Below are 23228 nucleotides of genomic sequence, written 5' to 3' on the forward strand. Positions count from 1 at the left end.
TATTCGAAATTGGTGGATTTGGAAATCTTGAGCACAACGGTTAGAAAGATGTATGTTACATTAACTTCACACGAAAACATGCATAAGCCATAGAAAATCGCGATAATATCGCGAACATGTACGTGGAAAGTTTCTGATTACTACAGGCCGTAAGTACGCTGACTAGACGATCTAACGATAAAATGGGCACATTCGTAAGACATCCCCATATGATTACCGACTCTCGAAACTCGACATCTTGTCTCGTTCGAAGCAATACGAGATCCACCGGAACCTCAGTTCAAGAGTCTTAGCTACACTGTACGCTACACGGTTGGTGAAATTCCTTAAGAACCACTGCACGAACATGTGCAGCTCATCCCCGGTGGTGACAAGGTCTGTCGAAAGCAAATCAACGATGCACTCATGGAGAGTCATTTGACCCTCTTCTTTCAAACGGATCACTGAGGCCATCTCTCGCGATGCACTGGCGAGGTTATTCGCCGACTCAGAAACCTCCCTAGCTCCAAACTTTTTCAGCTTCCCCTTTACATGTTTGCCCTTACGTTTCTCGTCGCTTCGACGATGAGAAATATTCATCGAAGAGTTCGTTCTTCCTTGTGTCGGTCTATTGCTGAAATCAGTAGTCTCGACGTTGATAGGTAACTTGTCATTCGGGTCATCTGTGTTAGTGGCGGAGGCCAACTTTAACCCATGTTGGGATAGCTTAGTGGGTGTGAGTGCATACTTCATGGAGTCGCAACGACCTTCGAATAGGCGGTTGTACGTGTGCTAAATTTCGTTGTTGACGTTGTCCTTGAACTTTTCGCACCGAGGGTTCTCCTGCATTATGACAAGGAAGCAGTATAACGAACGTGCGTAGTATGCAATCCAAAGGGGTTTTAGGACAAAGAACTGTATTGCATGTCATCGTTAATTTCGTACCTTTATTTTCTGCTTCCACCACTAGTCTAGTGCTTCTATTCTGCCCCCTTTGCTGAGACCGCATGCGATTCCCGTGCTCTGCAGCAGCTCGAACAGTAGTTTGTGTTCAGTGCGCATAGAGCCCCAATGGTTCTTAAGCTGGGTAATTGTCCAGTCCTTTCCGGCATTTTGGTTGAACAAGTTGCGTATGCGCTCCCAACCTGTTGACGAGAAGCACTTTCCTCGACGATGGCCCTTAGCAGTAACATGCTTAACGATAGCTATGAACATCTTTTGCTTAAGAGGTTCCCATCTAGCACACTTGCGAGCGTCGACCTTTTTTTGAGGTTGATACTTGAAGGCGTACCCTGAAAGGTGCCTGGATTCTGTTACGTGTAGGTCTGCAATGTAGCAAAACAGAGAAGTCAAAAGTTGTGATAAGATGAGGCAAGAAAGGATTCATGTTAGAAAGTAACGCAAATGGAATGCAGTCATGGTGATCGCATATGGTGACAACTGACATATGTTGCAGAATGCATGTGAAGTCCATTAACATCAACTTAATTATTATAAGCAAACAACTCAATTATTACAAGCAAACATTACAGCTATATGAATGGATTAGTTAAACAAATAGCATATGGTGACAACTGACATATGTTGCAGAATGCTTGTGAAATCCATTAGCATCAACTTATTTATTATGAGCAAACGGTACACATATATGAATGGATTAATTAAACAAATAGCGCAGAAGTCAGGAAGGCACAGTAAGGTGATCGATATTTAAATGAGGCAAGCTGCTTGCAATGTCAAAGCTGTAAGGTATTTCTATCGTATTTACGTTGCTTAAGAAAATGTTACTCATGTCACTTGGTACACTACTACGTCTCTATGGCAAGGGAAGATGGTCGTGAATGGTTTGTAACTACTACGTAAAGTCTATCCAAAATTACATGTTCGAGTTTTAAGATATGTGCAAACCCAACCTGTGAAGAGTAGAGGGTAGATGGAATTGTGATAAATGCTCAACGACGAAATGAAAAATACAATCGTGTTGGGAAACGTTGGTGACCAAATTGCACTCTGTTGTCGGAGTATTATGCTTTCCATTTTCAATTCAAATCACATAATGATAAGAAAATTCATAATAGACAGTTGTCATGGTCGAGTAAATTAGGACGACTCACACAGTTTGAACAACTATGGGTAGATTACAGTGGAACATCACAGTGTGCGTGTGAAAGCGGTGGCCGTCGACGGTCACTTATGTAAGGGGGATGCAGAGACAAAAGCTGGGAAAATATTAGATATTTGTGCTTACCATGTTGGCGGGATAGTAACCCCAGTCGCCAGCTTAGTTTGCCATTCTATTGTGCAGTAGTGGAGGCCCAGAGGGAAGACCGATTTTCCTTGTTGCCAGAGGACTTCAGTTGGAGGTGCCGGAGGTAGCGTTTGAAGAGGGGAAGGACTACGTATAGGGGGGCTGACACTGAATACGACTTGGCACGGGTTTGAATCTTGGAGACGGCCACCGAGGAAGATGACGATGAGGACATATTTGAATTTATGGGTGCAACCGTTTGTGTAAATTGAAGATGTGAGAAGGGAGATGGGGAAATTATTTTCAGGGGTAGGTAGCCAATGGAAATTATGGAAGGACAGTTATAACAAAAACAGGCCACTACATTAGGGTATTGTGGGGAACGAAATGTGAAAGTGTGGAGTTGCATAATTCCACTTTATCAGCAGGTGTCAGAAAGTGGCAGGTTTGAAGAGCTTCCTTTATTGACTGTGCCATTGGAAAATGTTGAAAAATGTATCAAAACGAAAATGAAACGAGGATCAAACGGGGGCTTATTTTAAATTTAAAACTGTGTTAAGTGTACAACAAGTGATACAACAATTTATACAATCCTCTTATGTAGATCAAGTGGAGTCCACAATTAAGATAATTACGGACCCACCCATGTGAGAGAAATGTAGCACTTGCTGTACAACAAGTGCTATACAAGCATCAAAACTCTTAATTTTATTGTTAAATTTTGTCTTTTTCAAGAGAATATAGTATGCAAGTATTCTTATGTCTACTACGAGCTTACAGTGGGCGTAGTCTAAAAAAATGTATTTTTAGGATTTTTTTTTTAATATATCAACTTAATTTCTTCTACATCTCTCAATTTAGATATTTAAATCACAATTTAGATATATTTTACACCGCAATTGGAAGTGCTCTTATAATTCATTTAAAGTATATGGACAAAATTGAATATGAAGATAAAAGGACATTAGTCGGAGTGAAACTGAACCAAAAGCCCTCTCTACATAGTTCTGTCATCCAAGTAACAACTTAACTCTAAGCTGACTTCAAAGTCAAGTGAGAATCAACTACTTTTTTTCCCGTTTTCCCATTCTACTTTCTCCTCTAGCTCGATTTTCGACACTGTTTCCATCAATCCCTAAAATGAAAAAGTGGATTCATATATGATCTAGATTATTTGAGGTTGATAAAGGGGGCTAAAAAGCATAGCATTCCCTTGGTAAGAAAATGGGACTTCTATTCAGTAGAACCATTGAACCATGTGAGCTAGTTAGATGCATGGGACAACAACGATTATTTTGGCATAGGTTTTGACTTTTCTAGAAAAGTATATTCTTTTGATTGAGAAGAAAAAACCAATGGAACAAAGTAGTTTATTTTTTTTTTTTATACTGATATGGTTTTGGTTTACGGAGGTTCAGTGAACGCTATATTGAATATCCATATCATTTTATTCTCTTCCTCTTTGGCTAATATGAGGTCTTGGTGTATTGGGACTACTCATATATTTCTACAGAATTTGGATAGTGAATGCAACACCATGAGATTGAATCTTACATAGGCTACTCCTTACTATGAATGAAAGAATACTCTTTATAATCTCCTGGACCGTTGCATTTCGATTTTATGTAATGTGTATAGAGCATGATATGGTACAAAAGGTTTGTCTCCCGTTAGAGTTAAGTAAAACTTTCTGTGTTCAATCACATGTTACACTTTGAGCAAGAGCTGAATACTAATTAGTCAAACAGAAACGAACAAAATCTTACGGCACTACCACTATATCTTTTCCTTTTCTTTTCTCCTTCTATGTCTAGTCCACTTATCTATTGAGATTTCATATCGATGAGGACACATTTGATGATGTGGGTCACTAAAAACCAATCGTTGCATTTGTTTTTTAATGGTTTTTTTAACACGTGTAACCCAGGAAGCATGTCTTTTTGAATAAGTAATTTTATTGTTAAGCTTTTTACATTTTTTCTTAGATAGAAACGAATAAAAGAGTTATTTGGTCGTTTGCATACGAAAGTTAGCAAATAGTCGTATAATCTCCATTCCTAATTTTGAGGAGACGATCTTATTTTATATTTAGAATTGTGCTAAGTGTACAATAATTTATACAATCCTCTGACATGGAGCTGGTGGAGTCTGGATTTAAAATAATCGTGAGCCCACCTATGTGAAAGGAATGTAGTACTTGTTGTTTAACAAGTGATATACAAGCATCAAAACTCTTAGGGCCCGTTGGGTAATAATTTGGAAAAATTGATTTTTTGACCGTTAAAGAGAAAAATAGGGTTACATGTGAGTGAAGAAGTAAAAAATGATGGTTGAAATAGTGAAATAACGTTCAAAAAATCATTTTTTTGGGTGAAAAATACTACCAAATGGGGTCTTAATTTTATTAACTTGTTAAATTTTGTCTTTTTCAAAGAGAGAATAGTATGCAAGTCTTCTTACGTCTACTACGAGTTTACAATGGGCATAGTCTATGACCATTTGATTTTTCATGACTAAAAAATGTATTTCTAGGATTTTTTTTTTTTTTTTTATATATCAACTCCGTATAATTTTTTTTCCACCTAGCTCTGCCCCTACTTAGAGCATCTTCATTGGTCATGTAAATTTGAACATGAATTAGTATTTCTAAAACAACTTTTGCATCTCTATTTATATTTCAATGAATCTAAATTCAAATTTTACTCTGATGAAAAAAATCTAAATCAACTTTTTACCTCTTGTGGGTGTAAAATTAATGCAAATTTACACCTTTTTTTTATATATATTTTAGTCAAAAATGTAATTTGCATTTCTTCTGCATTTCTCAATTGGAAAGATTTTTGGCCAATTTTGTTATTTAAATCAAAATTTAAATCTATTTTACACCACAATTGGAAGTGCTCTTATAATTCATTTAAGGTATATGGACAAAATTGAATAGGAAGATAAAAAGGACAATATTCAGAGTGAGATTGAATCAAAAGCCCTCTCTACGTAGTTCTATCATCTAGTGATGGCAATGGAGCGGGTTTAGGTTGGGGCGTCGGTTCAGGGCGGGGCGGGATGCCCCAACCCGTTTACTGCTCTCTTTTTTCCCCCTTCAAATTCACAATTTAAAAACGCAAATATCCAAATTAAATACTTGAAACAAAAAAATCCGAAAATAAACAATTACAAATACAATTACATTGTAACTAAATTTCACTTCTTTATCCAAAAATAAATTTGATATTTTTCCATTTTTATAATTTCATTCATCAGCAGGTTAGAAATTGTAGAAGATGGATCCTAGAAAACGAAAGAAATATTATACTTAATATCATCATAATAACTATGATTAAAATTTAATAAAATTACCTTCTCATCAACATCCTCATCATTCATCTTGGAGTAACTTTCAAAATATGTAGCGGCGTAGAATTCGCTGTTAATAAAATAAAATAATTAGTAATAAGAGAATTCATAAAAGAAACAATATAAAAAGCAAATGTTTATATACATCGTACCGTGAATATCGGCCCATAACCAATCTTGAGCACACATTAAAGCCTCCAAAATTTTGTGTTGAAGTTTATCTTTGTTTGGACTAACAAATCTACCACTAGTACTGAAGGCAGATTCAGATGCCCAATAGATACCGAGATTGCCAAAATATCTTTTGCAATTCGAGATAAAGTCGGATATTTGATTGCATTCATTTTCGAAAATGTCAATATATCAAAATCATCCGACCGAGGCAATATAGGCTCATCCAAAAAAAGTATCAAGCTCAGTTTTCACACTACTAGGAGCTTCAAAATTAGAAACAAATTTATAAAATTCTGCCATGCGATCTAATTTATTATTAGCATTTGACGTCTTGGTTTGACAAGAAGAAGTAGAAGACTGAGCTACAGACCCACTTGAATCATTCTTTTTTTGACAATCGTGCACCAACTTGCCACAAGCTTGATATATTTTGTCAATCTCACTTGTAGCGTTGTGATTAAAAATACAAGGATAATAATACTTAACTAACATCATCTTATTCCTTAGATCCAACACGCTGATAAAGCCAAAACTCCTTTAATATCGCTCCAATACTTGTTAAACTTTTCCCTCATACTGGTTGCCATCATTTGAACTTCCACATAAGGAGATTCAAGCCACTCATACAACGACAGTTTGTTATCACAAATATTTGCAAAGAAGAGATTAGCAGTTGGATACTTTGTTCCTGAAAACAATTCAGTAATCTAAAAAATAAAAAAAAAACTTTAACTTCTCACATATTTCTTTTGCTAATCTCAATCACCATCACTAGGTAAACATTTATATTGTGACTCCCTCTGTTTCAAATGCAAAAAAAGCATCCTTATAAATCAAAGCAGTACTAATCATCAAATACGTCGAATTTCACCTTGTTTTACAATCACAATCAATTTTCAATTGATGTGCAAAGAGCTCAAATTTTTTAGATCTCTTCGGCATGGCTGTCCAATAAGCAACACTATCACGAATTTTCTCATCACTACTACCAATAATGTTCAACCCATCCTTCACAATAAGATTTAATATATGTGCACAACACCTCATTTGAAAAAAATTACCATTCAGTACAAGAGGGTACAAAGCTAACTTAACACAATACTGATCATTGCATCATTTGTGGTGCAATTATCTACGGTCAAAATTAATAACTTATGATCAATATTCCAGTCCATCAAGCTGCTCAATAGAGTTTATGAAAGCACATTAGCAGTGTGTGGGCACAGCACATATATAAATCTGAGTTCATTCAATAACAAATTAAATCAACTAAAAGAATATCATTTTGGTATATTATGAAAACAAGTGAATGCAATGTTTTATTACACCTCATGATTCGACTCTGTAGGTTCCACGCATCATCTATGAAATGAGCAATGATAGCCATGAATCCTTTCTTTTGATTAGAAAAGGTCCACATGTCGGTAGTGATCGAAATTTGACTCTCAATCTTCTCAAGCTCAATCATATTTTTGACTCTCTCGTATTCATAGATTTTCAAAATGTCACTATTCAAAGTGTTGAGAGAAACAATGGTTGACGTACAAGATCTCTCGAAATCCAATGTGACCAACCATAGATAAAGGATACTCATGCAAAATCACCATTTTCAAAAGACTATATCTATACTTATCTGGATCGAAAGAGTAAGATCCATTGTGACCATGCCACTCATGTTATCCTTTTTGAAATTTAATGTTGCTTGGTGAGTATTATCCTTATAACGGAATACACATCTCTTCAAACGATCATGCAAATACATTGTACCACTTTTTGTTTCACCCTCTAACTGTTTCTTGCAATGATTGCATATAGCCTTCATTTTCTTACCGATTTTCTGTCTTTTGTAGTGCTCCCACACAATTGAAGTCAATTTCCTCTTTCCAAATGATAGTTCTCCAATGTCACGCTACTCGTCACTTAGATTTATTGTCCTTTTTTCTGCATTTGATAACGGTTCAGCTAGATATTCTTGCAGGACATTACTCTCCATTACATCGGTCGTGCTATCTTCCTCGCGTATTGGTCCTAATCCAATACTTCCAGCACTACTTGGGCCATACATCTGTGCAAATACAAACGACATTAAACACAATGAATTTTCTACTTTGACATGAAAATCATATTTATGTACATATAATAAACAAAAATGAAGCACGTGACTGAATTTGCGAAGTTTGCAAGCGAGTGAATTTTTCCTTTTTCTCATTTCCACATTAATGCAAAAATATAATACCTTGTCAATTAAACACTACCATGCATAAGCCTACTGTTAGTTTTTCACCTATAGATGGACCTAGACAAGTAAGATTCTGAATAACTGAAATTCCTTTAACTTTCTCTTTTTACAGCATATAATGTATCTTATCAAAGATGAAGCCTGTAAAATCAGCCAAATGAAACTAGATTTTCCATAACTCGAGAAAAGAGGATTGATAAAGATGAATTATATTAAACCTAAATAATGTGATCTATATGGAAATTCAACAATAGATATCAGAAATGACTGTTCAGAAACCACTGGAAAAACTACTAAAAGTGAAACACAAAAATATTTAAGGGAATCAAAGTCAATCAAATTCAAAACATAAACAAACTAGTACAGAAGCAATTACAATTTCCCTTCACTGTCACTACCATTCATAAAGAGAACAAAACATTGATTAACAAGTGCTGATCTTCATCTCTTTTTCACTATGTAATACGCTAGTCATTTTTCACTATAATCTCCCCCGATTCATGTGTATGTGCAAATTACAGGTTTACCATTGAAAATGCTAAGTAAAAAAATAGAAATAAAAAATACTAATCAATCTTAGCTTTTAGATATGATGAAATTCTTTAGATATTCTTTCACCTTAGGCTTGGAATCGGCGGGTGTTAGCGATAAAGGAAGATATGGAAACCCCATATGACCTGTAGGCAAAAATAAGCTCGACGATGACACAGCATATGGAGATCGAGGTGAAAAACTATGGTAGTGTTTAATTAAAAACTATTGAAGTTACAGCTACACAGCGAGTGAGAGAGAGGCGGCGGCTGACGGGTGTGAGAGTGAGACTGACTGTGAGAGGCAGAGACGAAAGGAAATGGTCCAAATGGAAGTGGAAATTGGAAAAGATTAGGGTTGGTACGTGCGTCTGTGACTGATTTGCTGCCTTTCCCTTTTGTAATTATGTATTTATTCATTTTTTAATTTCACGGGGTGGAGCAACCTCGCCCCATGACCTGAGAGCCCCACGCCTCGCCCAGCCCCGACAATCCATAGGGCGGGGCAGGGCAAATTACCATGACTAATATGAAACCAAAGATACTGATATTTTGGCAGCATTCCGAGTAACTCTTCAACCTGGAGTTCTGCCTGAAGAAGCAGGGGTTGCGGTAGCTGCCGAATCTTCTACTGGTACATGGACAACTATGTGGACCGATGGAACCTCCAGAGCGAGACAAGCAACTGTCCACTGAACACTTTCAAAATGCATACCAGACCGATGGTGAGTTCTGAAAGACAAAAGCCCCCTCAAGAAAAAGAATCCAAATCGAAGGCACTCTCACCCAAAGGCTAAGAGCTTCTCTTCTCTTAGTGATGCGACGCAAACAGACGAGGCAGCCCTCTTCGATTCGATAGGGCGTCTTTGGACAGAGGCGACGATGGGCTGAAGACCCTCGTTAACTCTCTCGAAATAACGGCATTGGAAGTGATTGTTGACCGGCGTAAGACCTTTCAGAAATGTGGCCTATACACGAGAAATTGAGCGGTAGCAGCTGCAGGGGCCTCGCGCTAGGTGAATCCATTTCTGAGCAAGGCATGGTTTCCTTATCAAAAGTTTTTGTTTGCAGCGAGGGTTCAAATTGCCATCGCTACTATCATCTAAGTAACAGCTTAACTCTAAGCCAACTTCAAAGTCAAGTGAGAATCAACTGCTTTTTCCCCCTTTTCCCCATTCTACTTGCTTCTCTAGCTCAATTTCTGGCACTATTTCCATCAATCCCCAAAATGAAAAAGTAGATTCATATACAACCTAGATTATTTGAGCTTGACAAAAGGGACTAAAAAGCATGGCGTTCCCTTGGTAAGAAAACGGGGCTTCTATTCGATGGAACTATTGAACCATGCGAGCTAGTTAGATTTGCATAGGTTTTGACTTTTCTAGAAAGGTATATTATTTTGATTGAGAAGGAGAAACCAATGAAATATAGTAGTTTATTTTTCTATCCCGATCTGGTTTTGGTTTACGGAGGTTCAGTGAGCACTATGTTGAATCTCCCTATCATTTTCTTCTCTTTCACTTTGGGTTATATGAGGTCTTGGTGTATCAGGGCTACTCATATATTTCTACAGAATTCGAATAGCGACGTAAGACCATGAGATTGGATCTTACATAGGCTACCCCTTAATGTGAATGAAAGAAGACTCTTTATAATCTCCTGGACCATTACATTTCGATTTTATGTAATGTGTATGGAACACGATATGGTACAGAAGGTCTGTCTCCCGTTAGAGTTAAGTAAAATATTCTATACTTAGTCACTGTTTTACGGCACTACCACTATATCTTTTTTTTTTCTTTTCTCTTTCTATGTCTAGTTTACTTATCTATTGAGATTTCATATTGATAGATATGATCTATATACCTTTTTGTTAGTAACTTCGAATCTTGAAAAGTTGTGTTACTTAAATTTTTTATGTATATGCACCCTTTATATATAGTGTGTATCTTATCACGCCAATCTATTCAATTCAAAGAAAAAACGTACAATGTCAATTGGGATACTTTTAAAACCACTAAAGAATAAAGAAGATTTGTCAATCTTGGAAAAACTTAATAAAGCATTTGCTTTAAGAAGTACGAAACAAGCTTTTTAGGTTATAGCACATAGCTTGAAAAGAAACCATTTATATTCTGCCAAGTGGGCCACTCTTAGCATAATCAACACGTAAATTATTTCATTAATTAGGTGATTAAATTCTACAAGGAGTGTGAGATTGATATACATTTGACACCTCTATATATATATACACACTAACGTATAATACTTATTATAGAGACAAAAATTACAAGTCAAGAATTTATAAAAAAAGTCCTCAAACTATTTAAATCTATAAATCTAAGTTCTCACACGTGCAAAATGTCATTGTAAAATCAGGAACGACTTTCTTGTGACTTAAATTTTTTATTATTATTATTATTATTATTATTATTATTATTTTTTTGGGGTTGAGGTTTGTTGCTCAAAATTTGGACCCCTTTTTGGATTGAAATATGAATGAATTAATGAAAATATTGGAAGACAATGTTAGATGAAATTGAAAGGCAAAATTGCGTTGTTTCTGATAACCATACGACATGCGTAAGCATAGGCTAAATGGTCATGTGTAAATACGGCATTGTCTGCAGAAAACAGAAGCAATTTTGGTTTTACTATGTGTACGCAAGGATATAACCTTATGTACGCATGCTTCAAAAATCTAGCTGTTGGGCTAATTTTTTTATTTGAATTTCTAGTGCCTTTTGGTGGAAAGATCCAACTTTTCACGGGTGTTTGGAGCCTTTTCGTGGTTTAATGTTAGAAATCTATAAATAAATTGTTCTAAAAAGCATGAATAGGCATGGAATTGAAACTTCAAACTTTGCGACCTTAAGCGAACCTAAGCAAGGCTTTGGTGTAAAAAAAATGCTTTTTTATTTATTTATAATATTATTTTAAATTTTTAATCATTTTAAAAATTATTTAATAATTAAAATAATACATATTAAACATCTAAAATTATAAAATACAATATTTACTTATTAACTCCTACCATTAGTCAATTATAGAATTTTCATGTTTTCGAAATCTAAAATTAGAATATTTTTCATAGTTTTAATTTTCAACTGAACATGTCCTACTTAACATATTTATAGGAACTTCATGCATGCTTTTGGAGTTTGTAATAAAATGAGTCTCATGATCATAATTACATAATGTAGATAATACAAAAATTTAAATCTTATTTAACTATTTAGATAAAGACATTTTTAACTTTTGTACTGATAAAATTTTTTAAAGACTTGAAATTAAAGATTGATGATTTTTTTTAAAAAATAATAAAAAAATAAGCTAAAGTAAAATTAAAAAATTAAAAAATAACTAATAAAGCGCGTCTATGGAATTCAAAAAAAAAAATAAAGGAAAAAATTCAGCCATTTAGAAATTTAAAAAAAAAAAAAAAGGCATCTAGGCGTAACGCAAGGCATTTTGCCTGAGAACTGCCTAGGCGAGCTTTTTAGAACATTGATACATAGGTGATAGATTTCTACAATATTAGAAATCATCATTCATTCTACACTTGAATCTTACTATTCTATATACATATTCAAATTTCAACAAGTTCAATTAGGAAGAATCAATTGTCTTTTTATGCTTCTTCATTGAAGGCTTGTCAAACTTCTAAACTATTTGATGGAAATCCTAAAAGTATACTAGAGGAGACAAATATCATTTTTAGGACAGTGTATCATATACGTGTTCGAACCTCATTCTTTTTTTCTTGTTTCCATCTACTTATTCTTCTCTTTGATATTTCCAACAAACTTATCAAAGATTTAATATGGGGAGTCAGTTTAATATTACTTATGCGCGAGCACCATCATGTGATGACCCAAATTCATAAAATTGAATAAGTTGAGGATTGAAGAATAGTTAGAGAGTTCAGTCCTAATTGATCCCCAAAAAAAATAACAAAAATAAAAAAATAAAATAAAAGAGAAGAAAATAGAGGTACAAGTATGAAGTAACTTCCTAGTGGTAAGTAACTTTGAATAAAAAATAATCAATATGCTAACTTTAGTAGTCAAGTGGTTTGTGTTTGATTCCATACCTAGAAAAACATGAATGTCAGACACTATTATTTCGACTAATACTAATCTAATTGAGATGTAGAATAACGTCTGATCAATTCATAAAAAATTTGGGCTGAAATCGTATAAGTCTCTTGACGTACTATTGTTGACCTTTACAATTTAGATTTTTTTTTTTTAAATTAGACTAAAATAAGTGTATAATGTAAATAATAATAGACTAATAAATGATTACTGATTTATCTACATGATAAACAGCCAATTAAAGGTTGAAAAGGTGGACATAAAAGTTGTGTATTAATTAATTTTGAGAAGATTTAGTCGAGTTGATATTAAAGTAAAGCAAAAAATGTGGCCCTCTACCTGCATAGGGATTGACTCAAAGAAAAGAGAGAACAAAAATTATAATTTGTTCGTGCACTTTTGTTAATTTTTTTCTTCCTCCACTTTGGGCATTTGCATGTGCATGAACCAACCAAAGGACAAATTTTTATGCTGAATGTCCTTTCTGACTATCGTGCGGGTGTGGTAGGTTAGTCCCGAAATTAAGAAAAGAAGGTATTGGGTAGTTTGATCTATGTATTTTCAATCTTGTTAGAGTGACAGACTCAATGATAAATTCAGTGATAAATGGGACATGTGTCAATACATGATTAGATAGTTTGACTATCTATCAGATTAACCCGCCACCTCCATCATTGTCACGTTGGCATTGGATCAAATCTATTTTCATTAAAAATTATGAAAATAGAACCCCTGTTTTCATTAGTCCCCAATTTTTGTTCCATTAATCTCATATCTCACGAATATTTCATGTTATTTTTGTTATAAATATGGATAAAGTCCTATTTACAGGGCCTTTTTCACAGGGGTCGGTTCCACGTGGGTCCCGATGCAATAAAAAATGAAAAAAATCCCGACCCCACCTTTTGTGAGAACCCTATAAGGATTTTGTAATGTGCTAGGCTGTAGCACTGTCCAATATAAATATTACGTATAAAATGTATGAACATGACGTGGTCCTAGCCATACAATTAAGAAGGATGACAGGACAATTCATGGCGGAGACGATGGAAGATATATGTGGTAAAACTATACAATGATAGTTTGAAGTCTTCTAATTGTTTATTTAGTTGTATTAGTGATTAAATCGTATAATTCTACTACATAAATGTATATAGCAACCACTTTTTTTTTTTTTTTTTCAAATCATTATATTAATTTATTTTTCCTCTCTTGAATTCTTATTTCGAATGTTGATTTTATCACGGCAAGCACAGAGCTGCTTTCAATATTTTTTATTTCCTAGAAAAAAAATTAAGTAGAAAAATACAATCTTTAAGGAAGCATACCACCACAATGAAATAAACAAAAATAAACTCTTAACTACTTGGAGAAAAGAAAATTTCTACTCTAATTTTCGAGTGCCGTTGTGATGCTCTCTGTGGCTGTGCATTGAGTGAGATTTTTTTTTTTTTTTAATAATATTCATGATCGCTTTCATAGTTATTCTTCATTTTGGCATAAGTGCGTGCTTTTCTAAATATGAGAAAAATATATTTTGAAAACTGAAAAGTACTTCAAATTAAAGTAAAATTCAATTACTTTTAGGCTTCTAGTGTGAAATTGACTGAAATATTAATGTACAAGAATATGAATAAACTCTTGACAAAGAAAGAAACATCCACAAACAAACTAAGAATTTTAACATATTGATCAAGGTTCATTACAATACAGAGTCGGACAGTATTTAAAAAATAAAAAAATCTTATCCATTATGTTATCAGTCTCAAAAGCTTATCATATTTACGCTAGAGGCCTAATAAAGGCTACGACGACAGTAATATCATCATACTTGCCACCGAGATATTCATATCCCGCCTGTATAGCCTCGATTTGGAAAGGAGTACAAGCAAACGGATCGGTAGCTTTTCCAAGAGCAAAATCCGCGATTTCCTTAGCCAAAAGATCAGGAATGGTACCTTCTACCAATCCTTGAAACACCATTGTTTCCAATTCAGTCTCGTGCACATTATCGAACAATCCATCGGTCCCCACAACAATGACATCCCAGGGTTCAACCCGACACTTAAACTCCGCTGCAACGCTCGGGGAATCCGACTCTTGTCCCAATTGATACGGACTATTAAACGCATTCGTCTGTATCGGGCTACTAAACACGACTTTACCATCTCGAATAAGTACGAATTTACTATCTCCCACATTGGCACAATGGAGAAATTCTCCTTGTAGAGTTATAATACAAGCGGTGGAAGAACCTTGCGAAACCGTATACCTAAAACCTTCGGTTAAAGCGCGTTTTGGATTCACGACACCATTCTTTTTCTTCTCATCCTGAACGGAATCTTGTACATTGGACATTAATTCGCGCGCATATACGCCGGCGTCTATGCCCCGGATTGCCCAACCGCCTACTCCGTCCGCCACGCCGATTGTCTGCTCCGACTCGCTAATGAAGTAGGCATCCTCCCCCTTAGGCCTCAAGGGATTATCCTTTGGTATGTAGAATGCTGCAGGAATCATCTTCAAGTTACTTTCTGTGCAAGAAACAGTTTCTTGATCATCGAAAAGTATCGATCGATATTCCTCTGACCAATCCATGGCAACCATTTGTGTATCAGAATGAAATAGAAATATATATTTTGATTCTGGAAAAACCTTCTCAATTGGAGTTTTTAAGGAGATTTAAGAAAAACTGTACATAAATGTACGTTTGAAACCCATATATATATATACCAGATCACAGAGGACTAATCCTACCAGGAAAAGGGAAGAGAAACTCTTTTTTTATGAAATATGGAAAGAAGTAAAGAGAGAAAAAAGGAAAGAATTTATTTATTACCATATTCCTACTTACGGAGTTTCATTTGGAAAGGGAAAATTTTAAATTGATGGAAAAGAGCCGTTGGAAGCCCTCTGAAAGATTAGTTTTATAACTCAAACTGCGTTTAATGTACTTCTTTTATTAATGATTTTCAAATTTACTTTGTAAAAATGTAAATTCTAATTTCTCAAAAAAGTAGGGTAATTTCATTTTAGGGTGTTGAACTTTAATTTAGTTTAAATTTCATTGTTTCGCCTCTTACAATCTCTCAAATTGATGAAAATTACTTAATTGATAATAGTACTATGATGGATCAATTTTCTACGTGATCAATGCGTGATATGTTAATTTGTCGTTACACCAGCACGTTAGAAAAGTGTTAAGATAAAAAAAAACTTGAATTTTAACCTTTTTATCTAAAGACATTTCCATAACCCTCGTTTTATTGTTTTTGTTTCTAGGATGCCACATAGTGATTACTTCAAAGATTAGTTATGTAAGACTGTACAAGTAAGTCATTTTTGTTAACTTGGAAGGCGATTGGCAATGGAATCTAACGAAGTAGGGTAGTTTGAAACCGAATTGAAATTCATTTGTCTAATTGAGATATATTAAATTTTAATGATCTAATTGAACTTTTGTGCAAAGTTCAGTGAGTAAGAATGAAATTTAATCCACGTATGTAACTTTTTCATGTAACATGCACATATTTGCCTAAACTCTAAAAAAGAATTACCATATAAGTAAAATAAGTAACTTATAGTAATTATCGTTTAAGAGTTACTCTTTATTAAAAAGAAGTACCTTTCAATAAAATGCTCACCCCAGTTGTTTCTTTGTAATCATAGGGGCATAGTTGGTGCAATTTTTGAAAAAACGAAGTGGTTTTACTCCAAATCTCTATGAAAAGCTTGAAAAAGTTCACGATATACGGTGTAACAATTAGTACAAAACGGGAAAGCTCAATAGGTATGCAAACTTGAGCATGTTCCAAAAAGGTCTTATTTTATTAAGATTTTAAGTTGATCAAGCATCAATTCGAAAAGTCAAGGAGCGTCTAAGAATTAATCAAGATTCAAACAAACACAACAGACAGTAAAATAAAGTGCAGAAAATTGTAAATGAACACAAGATTTTTTCGATCGAAGCCCTAGAGGTTCGACGACCACTTCTAACGTCTATTCCCCCATTAAGCATCCATTAAAATGGATAAAACTCAGTTGCACTATAAAGCCCCAAAAATCAGGCAACAAAATACAACAGTGTTCCAAAAATTTACAAAGAACCAAATATAGGACTTATCTTTTTTAGAACTACACAAGGCAACTACTATTCCACACAGAAACTAACTGAGATCACAAAGGTCTCACAAATGTCGAACTTCCCACAATGAACGGGGCTTATTTCAAGAAAAATCACAAGGCAGGTCAATATTCCACAAAGGAATCAACACCGATCACATAGATCTACCAAAACACAGATTCTGCCAACAATGAATCACTAAGATTCATATACAAATCGCACAGCAAATCAGGTTCCACTAAGGAACTGAACCAGACCACTAAGATCTTCAATAACTCGAGCTGCTCACTTCAAACCACACAGGTTCATACAAACCAAAAATGGAACAGCACCACTACCATATGTATCTATAGTATTACAAGGGTTTTACAGATTTTATTTGATGAAAAACTCGAGAAATCATGCCCCAATCACCAAGTAAAAATACAGCTCTTCACTAAGAAATAGAATCCAAGAAGCCGACTCAAAAATGGAGTTCCCGCACAGTGAAGAAAACCGAACAGCAATCTGTCCCAAAACCAAGAATATTTCTCCCCAAAATCTCCAAAAATAAAAGACTCAAATTCACCAAGAAGAAGGGCTTCTCGTAGGGAAGAAAGAGAGAGCAAGATCGGACTTCAAATGAAAAATTAATCTCTCAAAATGATGCTGTCATCCAGAAAGAATTGCACCTAATTTTTTTATATTGCAAGTCACTATAATTTGATCTAATGGACATAATGATACCAGGTGTCAAAATCTAGATGAAAGCTTCACTAAAGAAGTTGTTACTTTGTAAAACACGACTCTTAATTTTTTTGGAAGCACAAGATTTAACTGAAACGGGTTTAATTCTCAACACAATTTTATCCAAACATTTTGTAGGATCACACTATCCGTAGAATCAACTGTTAATAATCTACCAAAAAAATTAAAATTATTACCATACGAAAGCTCCGATGATGTGAGAAAATTTCCCACCAAAACAATGGCTTTCAACAAGTATATGTCAACTCTTCTAAATGCTCCCATTTAACTTCTTTCCCATATATAATTAACACAAGCTTGTCTAATATAGAAATAACAAACGATTGAATCGAGTATTATATTCATGAAAAATTATCGCTATCCACGAATAGTATATCAAGTTCAGATAGATGAATATAACATTGTCTGTCACAAAAATCCGCATATTCTACATAAACGGCTCGATAACTACACAAAAAACGAGCCATAACTTATTTCTTCATTGACCTTTTACGCTCATCCCTTATAGCCTCTGGGAACTCGAGCCAAAACACTGTTTTATTCAAGAAAATCCGACCCAACAATGCCATGCTAGGCCTTAATAGTCTTCAGGTTTTTGTAAGTTCGGTGAGCCACCTGTTAAACAAATCCATTGTGGGGTCACAATCTTGTGGAAACTCGAAATAATTGAGTCCCTGTTCCGTCTCCATTTTTTGAAACTCATTTTTCCTCAAACTCATTTTCAACCACACATTTCACGAGATCCAGAACTTTTATCAACATTTCAATCGCACATTTCATCAATTTTTATCGATATGTACTAAAAATCTGATTTTTAGCTAAATCAAATAGGGGCTAAATAAAATTGTATGTCATTTTCATGCTATAAGAGCGACTAGGCATAAAAAAAAAAATTCCAGCCAAGACTATTTTGACATAGCACGATAGGATCTGAAGATGATTAGCTAACCAATTTCCACACAGAAATGGAACTGTCAGAACCTAAATTCTTGATTTTATTGTACCTTTTACTTAAAGCATTCTTACTACGATTTTTATTGATGTTGGCATATAAACGACGGTTTTCTGTAATGAAATATCATCTTGAAGAACTTACCACTGCATATTGCATATTTCCTGGAGAAGCCGAAATGAAAATATCACTATGCATGCTAACATAGTAACTGCCGTTAACAATGACGCCTTTCCTTTTATGCTAGCTCGTTCTTCTAACAACGTAAGGCATTTTTGTCTTCCATCGGTGGAAAAAAAATCTCGTAAGGTTGAGATCATGGCTTCCCCACCGTGCACCTAAAAAAAAAAAAAAAGAATTGCATCAATAAAGAGAATACTCTAATAGCTTGCTTGCTAAGGTCTACTTTAATGCTTATTAAGTGCTTGATTGGTAGAACTTATAAATTGCTTATAAGTAGCTCAAACCCTACTTTCATCCACGCATTTCGTGGGACCCACAACTTTTACCGAATTTTACCCACATATTATCCACATATTTCACAGACCCACGACTTATAATCTAATAAAAGCTTTGCCAAACATGCTTTAGGCACTTACATAACATTATACATTGGTTTTAGCAATGACACGAGTCAAAACCACATTTTATTTATTTATTTATTTATTTTTTTTTTCGAGAAGCCATAGATCTCGAAAGCACCTGAAGAAGGTAAAAACAGCAGATCATTCATTCTCAAAATACATCAATTACAACATAAATGTTCAAGTGGAATGTAACTATGTCCCTGAAGTATTGATCAATAACACTGGACTTAGCTTATCAAACCGGAGGTGGAGAAAACAAATATTCCAGCTCTTTTTAAGTATTGCAAACCACTTCAAGGCAATTAGCACTAACTTCATCACCTTGGCCAGGATATCTAAGGTGGTTGACAAGAACATTTCCAAGGGCTCTGATACGAGGAACAAAAGCTAAAGCTTGAAAGTGACATTACAGCATAAACGTCGGATGTCTTTAGGCATGTTGTCAAACGCCAATTGATGAGAAAATGATGCTATTGCAGCAATTCCTTAACTGGTCAATCCACGCGTATTACAATCAGGAACCGTATCTGAAACTGGAGCTAAGAACTATTAAAGAGATATCAACCTTCACTTCAGAAGACAGCCAATGCTCACAGATAAATAGGAAACTTAATGAAAGTAGCATAATTTTCCAGCATTTTACAACATATTCCTGGGTGTCAACCGTTTCCTAAAATCATATGAATTCAAATTGTTCATTTGACTGAGTAAAATAATAATAGGGCCCAATAAAGCCAGATTCTAGAATGTGCACTAGTTAATTAGTAGGAGGGATAAAAATGTAATAGGCTATATTAAATGCTTGCTTACAAATAGAAGGGGAAAGAATGGGGAAAACATGCAAACTATTGAGTAGTTGGTTGAGCCAATTAGGAGAGCTCCAGGCCTCTCGAATGCTTGGAATTGATTTTTGAATTTCTATTTCCAGTTCTATGCATTTCAATAAATCTATTTACAATTGAGCAAATCATTACAGTAACAAGCCTCAATTATCAGCAAATTCATAGATCAAAATCCTATTACAAATATCCATTGCCTAACATTTCTCCTAGATCAGCAGTAGCCAGCATCTAGGCATCAATATAATCCATAGCAGCAGCAGGGCAATTCCATTGGTTGAAGTACAGCAGAAGGGGAACCTATCAAATTGGTATCAGAGCATAAACAATACTCACAAGATGGAAGCTCTCGTGTATTTTATTGAGAGGAATTGTACATATATATAGCAGCTGTGTCCTAGAGTAATTACAGGAATTGGCATGATTAAAGGAGAGACTAGCATCTTTGTTGTAATTACAATTTTCACGTAAATGGAACAATTACAATAAGTGGAAACAATTTCTCAAATCACGGAATGGATTCAGACTTGCTGTCATCTGTCTTGCTGTCATATGTTCTGGAAGGTATTTCCTTAATACGCCCCTACAAGCTCAACGGGAAAGGCTGCAAGTTGAGCTTGAATCGAAGACGGGAAAATCTTGTAGAGACTAATGCTTTTGTGAGGCCATCGGCTAATTGGTCCTTGCTTGATATAAAACGAACTTCTAACGATTTTTGTTGAACTCTTTCACGAACGAAGTGGTAGTCGATTTCCACATGTTTCGTACGTGCATGGAACACTGGGTTTCCTGTAAGATAGGTCGCCCCTATGTTGGCACACCAGAGAATGGGGCGCTAGGAAAGGAAAATACCAAGCTCACGTAGTAAAGATTGGAGCCAGATAGAATCAACTGTGGCATGGGCAACAACTCGGCACTCAACTTCGGTGCTTGAGCGAGCCACAGTTGGTTGCTTTTTAGAGCTCCATGAGATTAAATTGTCACCGAAAAATATGCAAAACCCAGAGGTTGATTTTCGATCATCGGGGCAGCTGGCCCAGTCGGCATCGGAATAAATTGAGAGCTGTGTAGACGTTGAAGGCCGAATGAATAATCCAAAGTTAATAGAAAACTTGAGGTAGCGCAATATCCGTTTCACTGCTGTCCAATGTTCATCGGTGGGTTTGTGCATGAATTGGCACACTTTATTTACAGCGAAGGAAATATCAGGCCGTGTGAAAGATAGGTATTGCAAGGCTCCAACTATGCTTCGGTAGGTAGAAGGATCGGAGTGTGGAGCACCTGAGAACAGTGATAGCTTCTGGGAAGAAGACATGGGTGAAGAAACAGGCTTGGCATTGAACATGTTCGTGCGGCTGAGTAGATTATATATGTACTGACTTTGAGATAAAAATAGCCCTTCTTTCACATGATGAGCTACAATGCCCAAAAAGAAACTTAAAACACCTAGGTCTTTGACAGCAAATTCACTGGCGAGAGCAGAGATCAATAAAGATACAGCTTGCGAGGTAGAGCCAGTGATGATTATATCATCAACGTATACCAGCACAAAGAGAGTAACCGAAGCTTGTCTGAAGGTGAAGAGTGAAGTATCGGAGCTTGAGTTCACAAAACCAAGTGATTGCAGGTGCTTATGCAGACGATGGTACCAAGCACGTGGGGCTTGTTTTAAGCCGTAGAGTGCTTTGTGCAGTCGACATACATGATTCGGAAAATTGGGATGAACATATCCAAAAGGTTGATGCATATATACCTCCTCCGATAGATTCCCTTGAAGAAATGCATTTTGTATGTCAATTTGATGGATTGACCAGCGATTGGAGACTCCAATGCTTAGAACAAGCTGGATAGTCGTTGGCTTGATCACTGGATTGAATGTGTTGTCGAAGTCGATTCCGGGTTGTTGGTGGTAGCCCTTGGCAAGCAGCCGTGCTTTACGGCGTTCAAGAGTGTCGTTGGCTTTGTATTTGGATTTGAAAATCCACTTGGAGCCGACAATGTTAGTGTTCGATTGTGATGGCACTAGAGACCAGGTACCATTCTTCATAAGAGCTGTAAATTTCTCATCCATTGCATTGCGCCACTCACTGCATTTGCTAGCTTCTATATAGTTCATGGGGGAGTCAGGGACATCGCCTGTGACAAAGAAAGACTGTGGGAGTGGGTAGCGGACTGTTCCATCAGTGAAGGTCTTGAGCTTCATGATGTGGTTCTGAGACCGTGTGGTCATTTGGTGGGAGCGGAGCTCCAGAGGATTTGCAGCAGCGGTTAGTTCTATTGATGGTTGGGTGGTGGACGTGTTTAAGGATGGAGCAGGTGAAGGTGATGACGAACCAGATGCAGGGGAGTCATTTGAGGTGGGAGACGAAATGTGATTGGGGAAATTGGAGTGAGACGACGTCGTTTCAGTAAGGGGTGGGACAATGGGGAGCATGTCATTAGTAGAAGGGGACGACGCACGGGAGGATGAGTGGGTGTCGTTGATGTTGAGAGGAAATGGTAAAGTAACGGTTGGGCTATATATGGGTGGGTTGGTAGTGGTCTTGTGTGATGGGTTGGCAAATGGAAAGATGGTCTCATCAAATATGACATGCCGGGATATGAAAATTTTGCCACTTGAAGCGTCCAGGTACTTGTATCCACGATGCATGTTGCTGAGACCAATGAAAACACATTGTTTTAAGCGAAAATTAAGTTTGTATTGATTGAAGGGACGGAGGTAAGGGAAACAAGTACAACCGAAAATTTTAAGTAGCGAAAAATCGGGGGCATGTTTATAGAGTTTTTCAAATGGAGAAATACCAAGTGGAGTTGTGGGGAGACGATTTATGAGATACGTTGCCATTAAAAAGGCATGATCCCAATAGGCATGGAGAACACTGCCATGAGATAGAAGAGAAAGTCCCATTTCAAAGAAGTGACGGTGTTTCCTCTCGACAGACCTGTTTTGTTGTGATGTATGAGGGCAAGTTACACGATGTTGAATGCCAATTTTGTCAAAATATTTGTGGAGGGAGCGGTATTCTCTCCCCCCCCCCCCCCCCCCACCCCCCTTCCCTCCTTTTTTTTTTTTTTTCCAATGTTTTGAAGAAGGAAGTTTAACTTCATTTATATTTAGATATATTTAATCATAAGTCAATCATGGATGGAACCAGAAACTTCCATTGCTTGCATAAGGCTGTGGTTAATCAGAGTCCAGTGAGATGAACGTTGTCCTTTTCCCTCCGAACTTGTAATTATCAGGACAAAACTTAATGATACAACAATATAAGGCTTTTTTAAAACAGTGTTTTTTGTATTTTTCTTTATCCTAAAATCAAATCTAAGCACTTGTGTAAATAAGTGTTTCATCGCATGAA

General features: G+C 35.8%; 1 protein-coding gene and 1 long non-coding RNA gene across 5 annotated transcripts; both read right to left on the reverse strand.

Moving 5' to 3' along the window:
• Window positions 1–9019, reverse strand: LOC111369543. Of its 4 annotated transcripts, XR_002698189.1 has the most exons (5): window positions 8613–9017; window positions 5734–7820; window positions 5585–5651; window positions 925–1304; window positions 2–822 (listed from the first exon to the last, which is right to left on the reverse strand). It is a non-coding gene; the product is annotated as an uncharacterized LOC111369543 (long non-coding RNA). The 4 variants fall into 4 exon arrangements; XR_002698186.1 differs by having other exon boundaries at window positions 1–822; window positions 5585–7820; window positions 8613–9019; XR_002698188.1 differs by lacking the exons at window positions 2–822; window positions 925–1304 and adding an exon at window positions 5119–5325 and having other exon boundaries at window positions 5585–7820; window positions 8613–9003.
• Window positions 9020–14403: 5384 nt separating this feature from the next.
• On the reverse strand, window positions 14404–15228 carry LOC111369029 (probable protein phosphatase 2C 55). Its single transcript, XM_022990517.1, has one exon. The coding sequence runs from the start codon at window positions 15226–15228 to the stop codon at window positions 14404–14406; it is 825 nt and encodes a 274-aa protein (XP_022846285.1).
• Between the last annotated feature and the right edge of the window lie 8000 nt (window positions 15229–23228).

The sequence above is a fragment of the Olea europaea genome, chromosome 20, assembly GCF_002742605.1.
Source record: "Olea europaea var. sylvestris chromosome 20, O_europaea_v1, whole genome shotgun sequence".
Taxonomy (NCBI): domain Eukaryota; kingdom Viridiplantae; phylum Streptophyta; class Magnoliopsida; order Lamiales; family Oleaceae; genus Olea; species Olea europaea.

Bases quoted from the DNA above. Each gene is read 5' to 3' on its own strand.
- LOC111369029 (XM_022990517.1), bottom strand. From the start codon at position 15,228: ATGGTTGCCATGGATTGGTCAGAGGAATATCGATCGATACTTTTCGAT.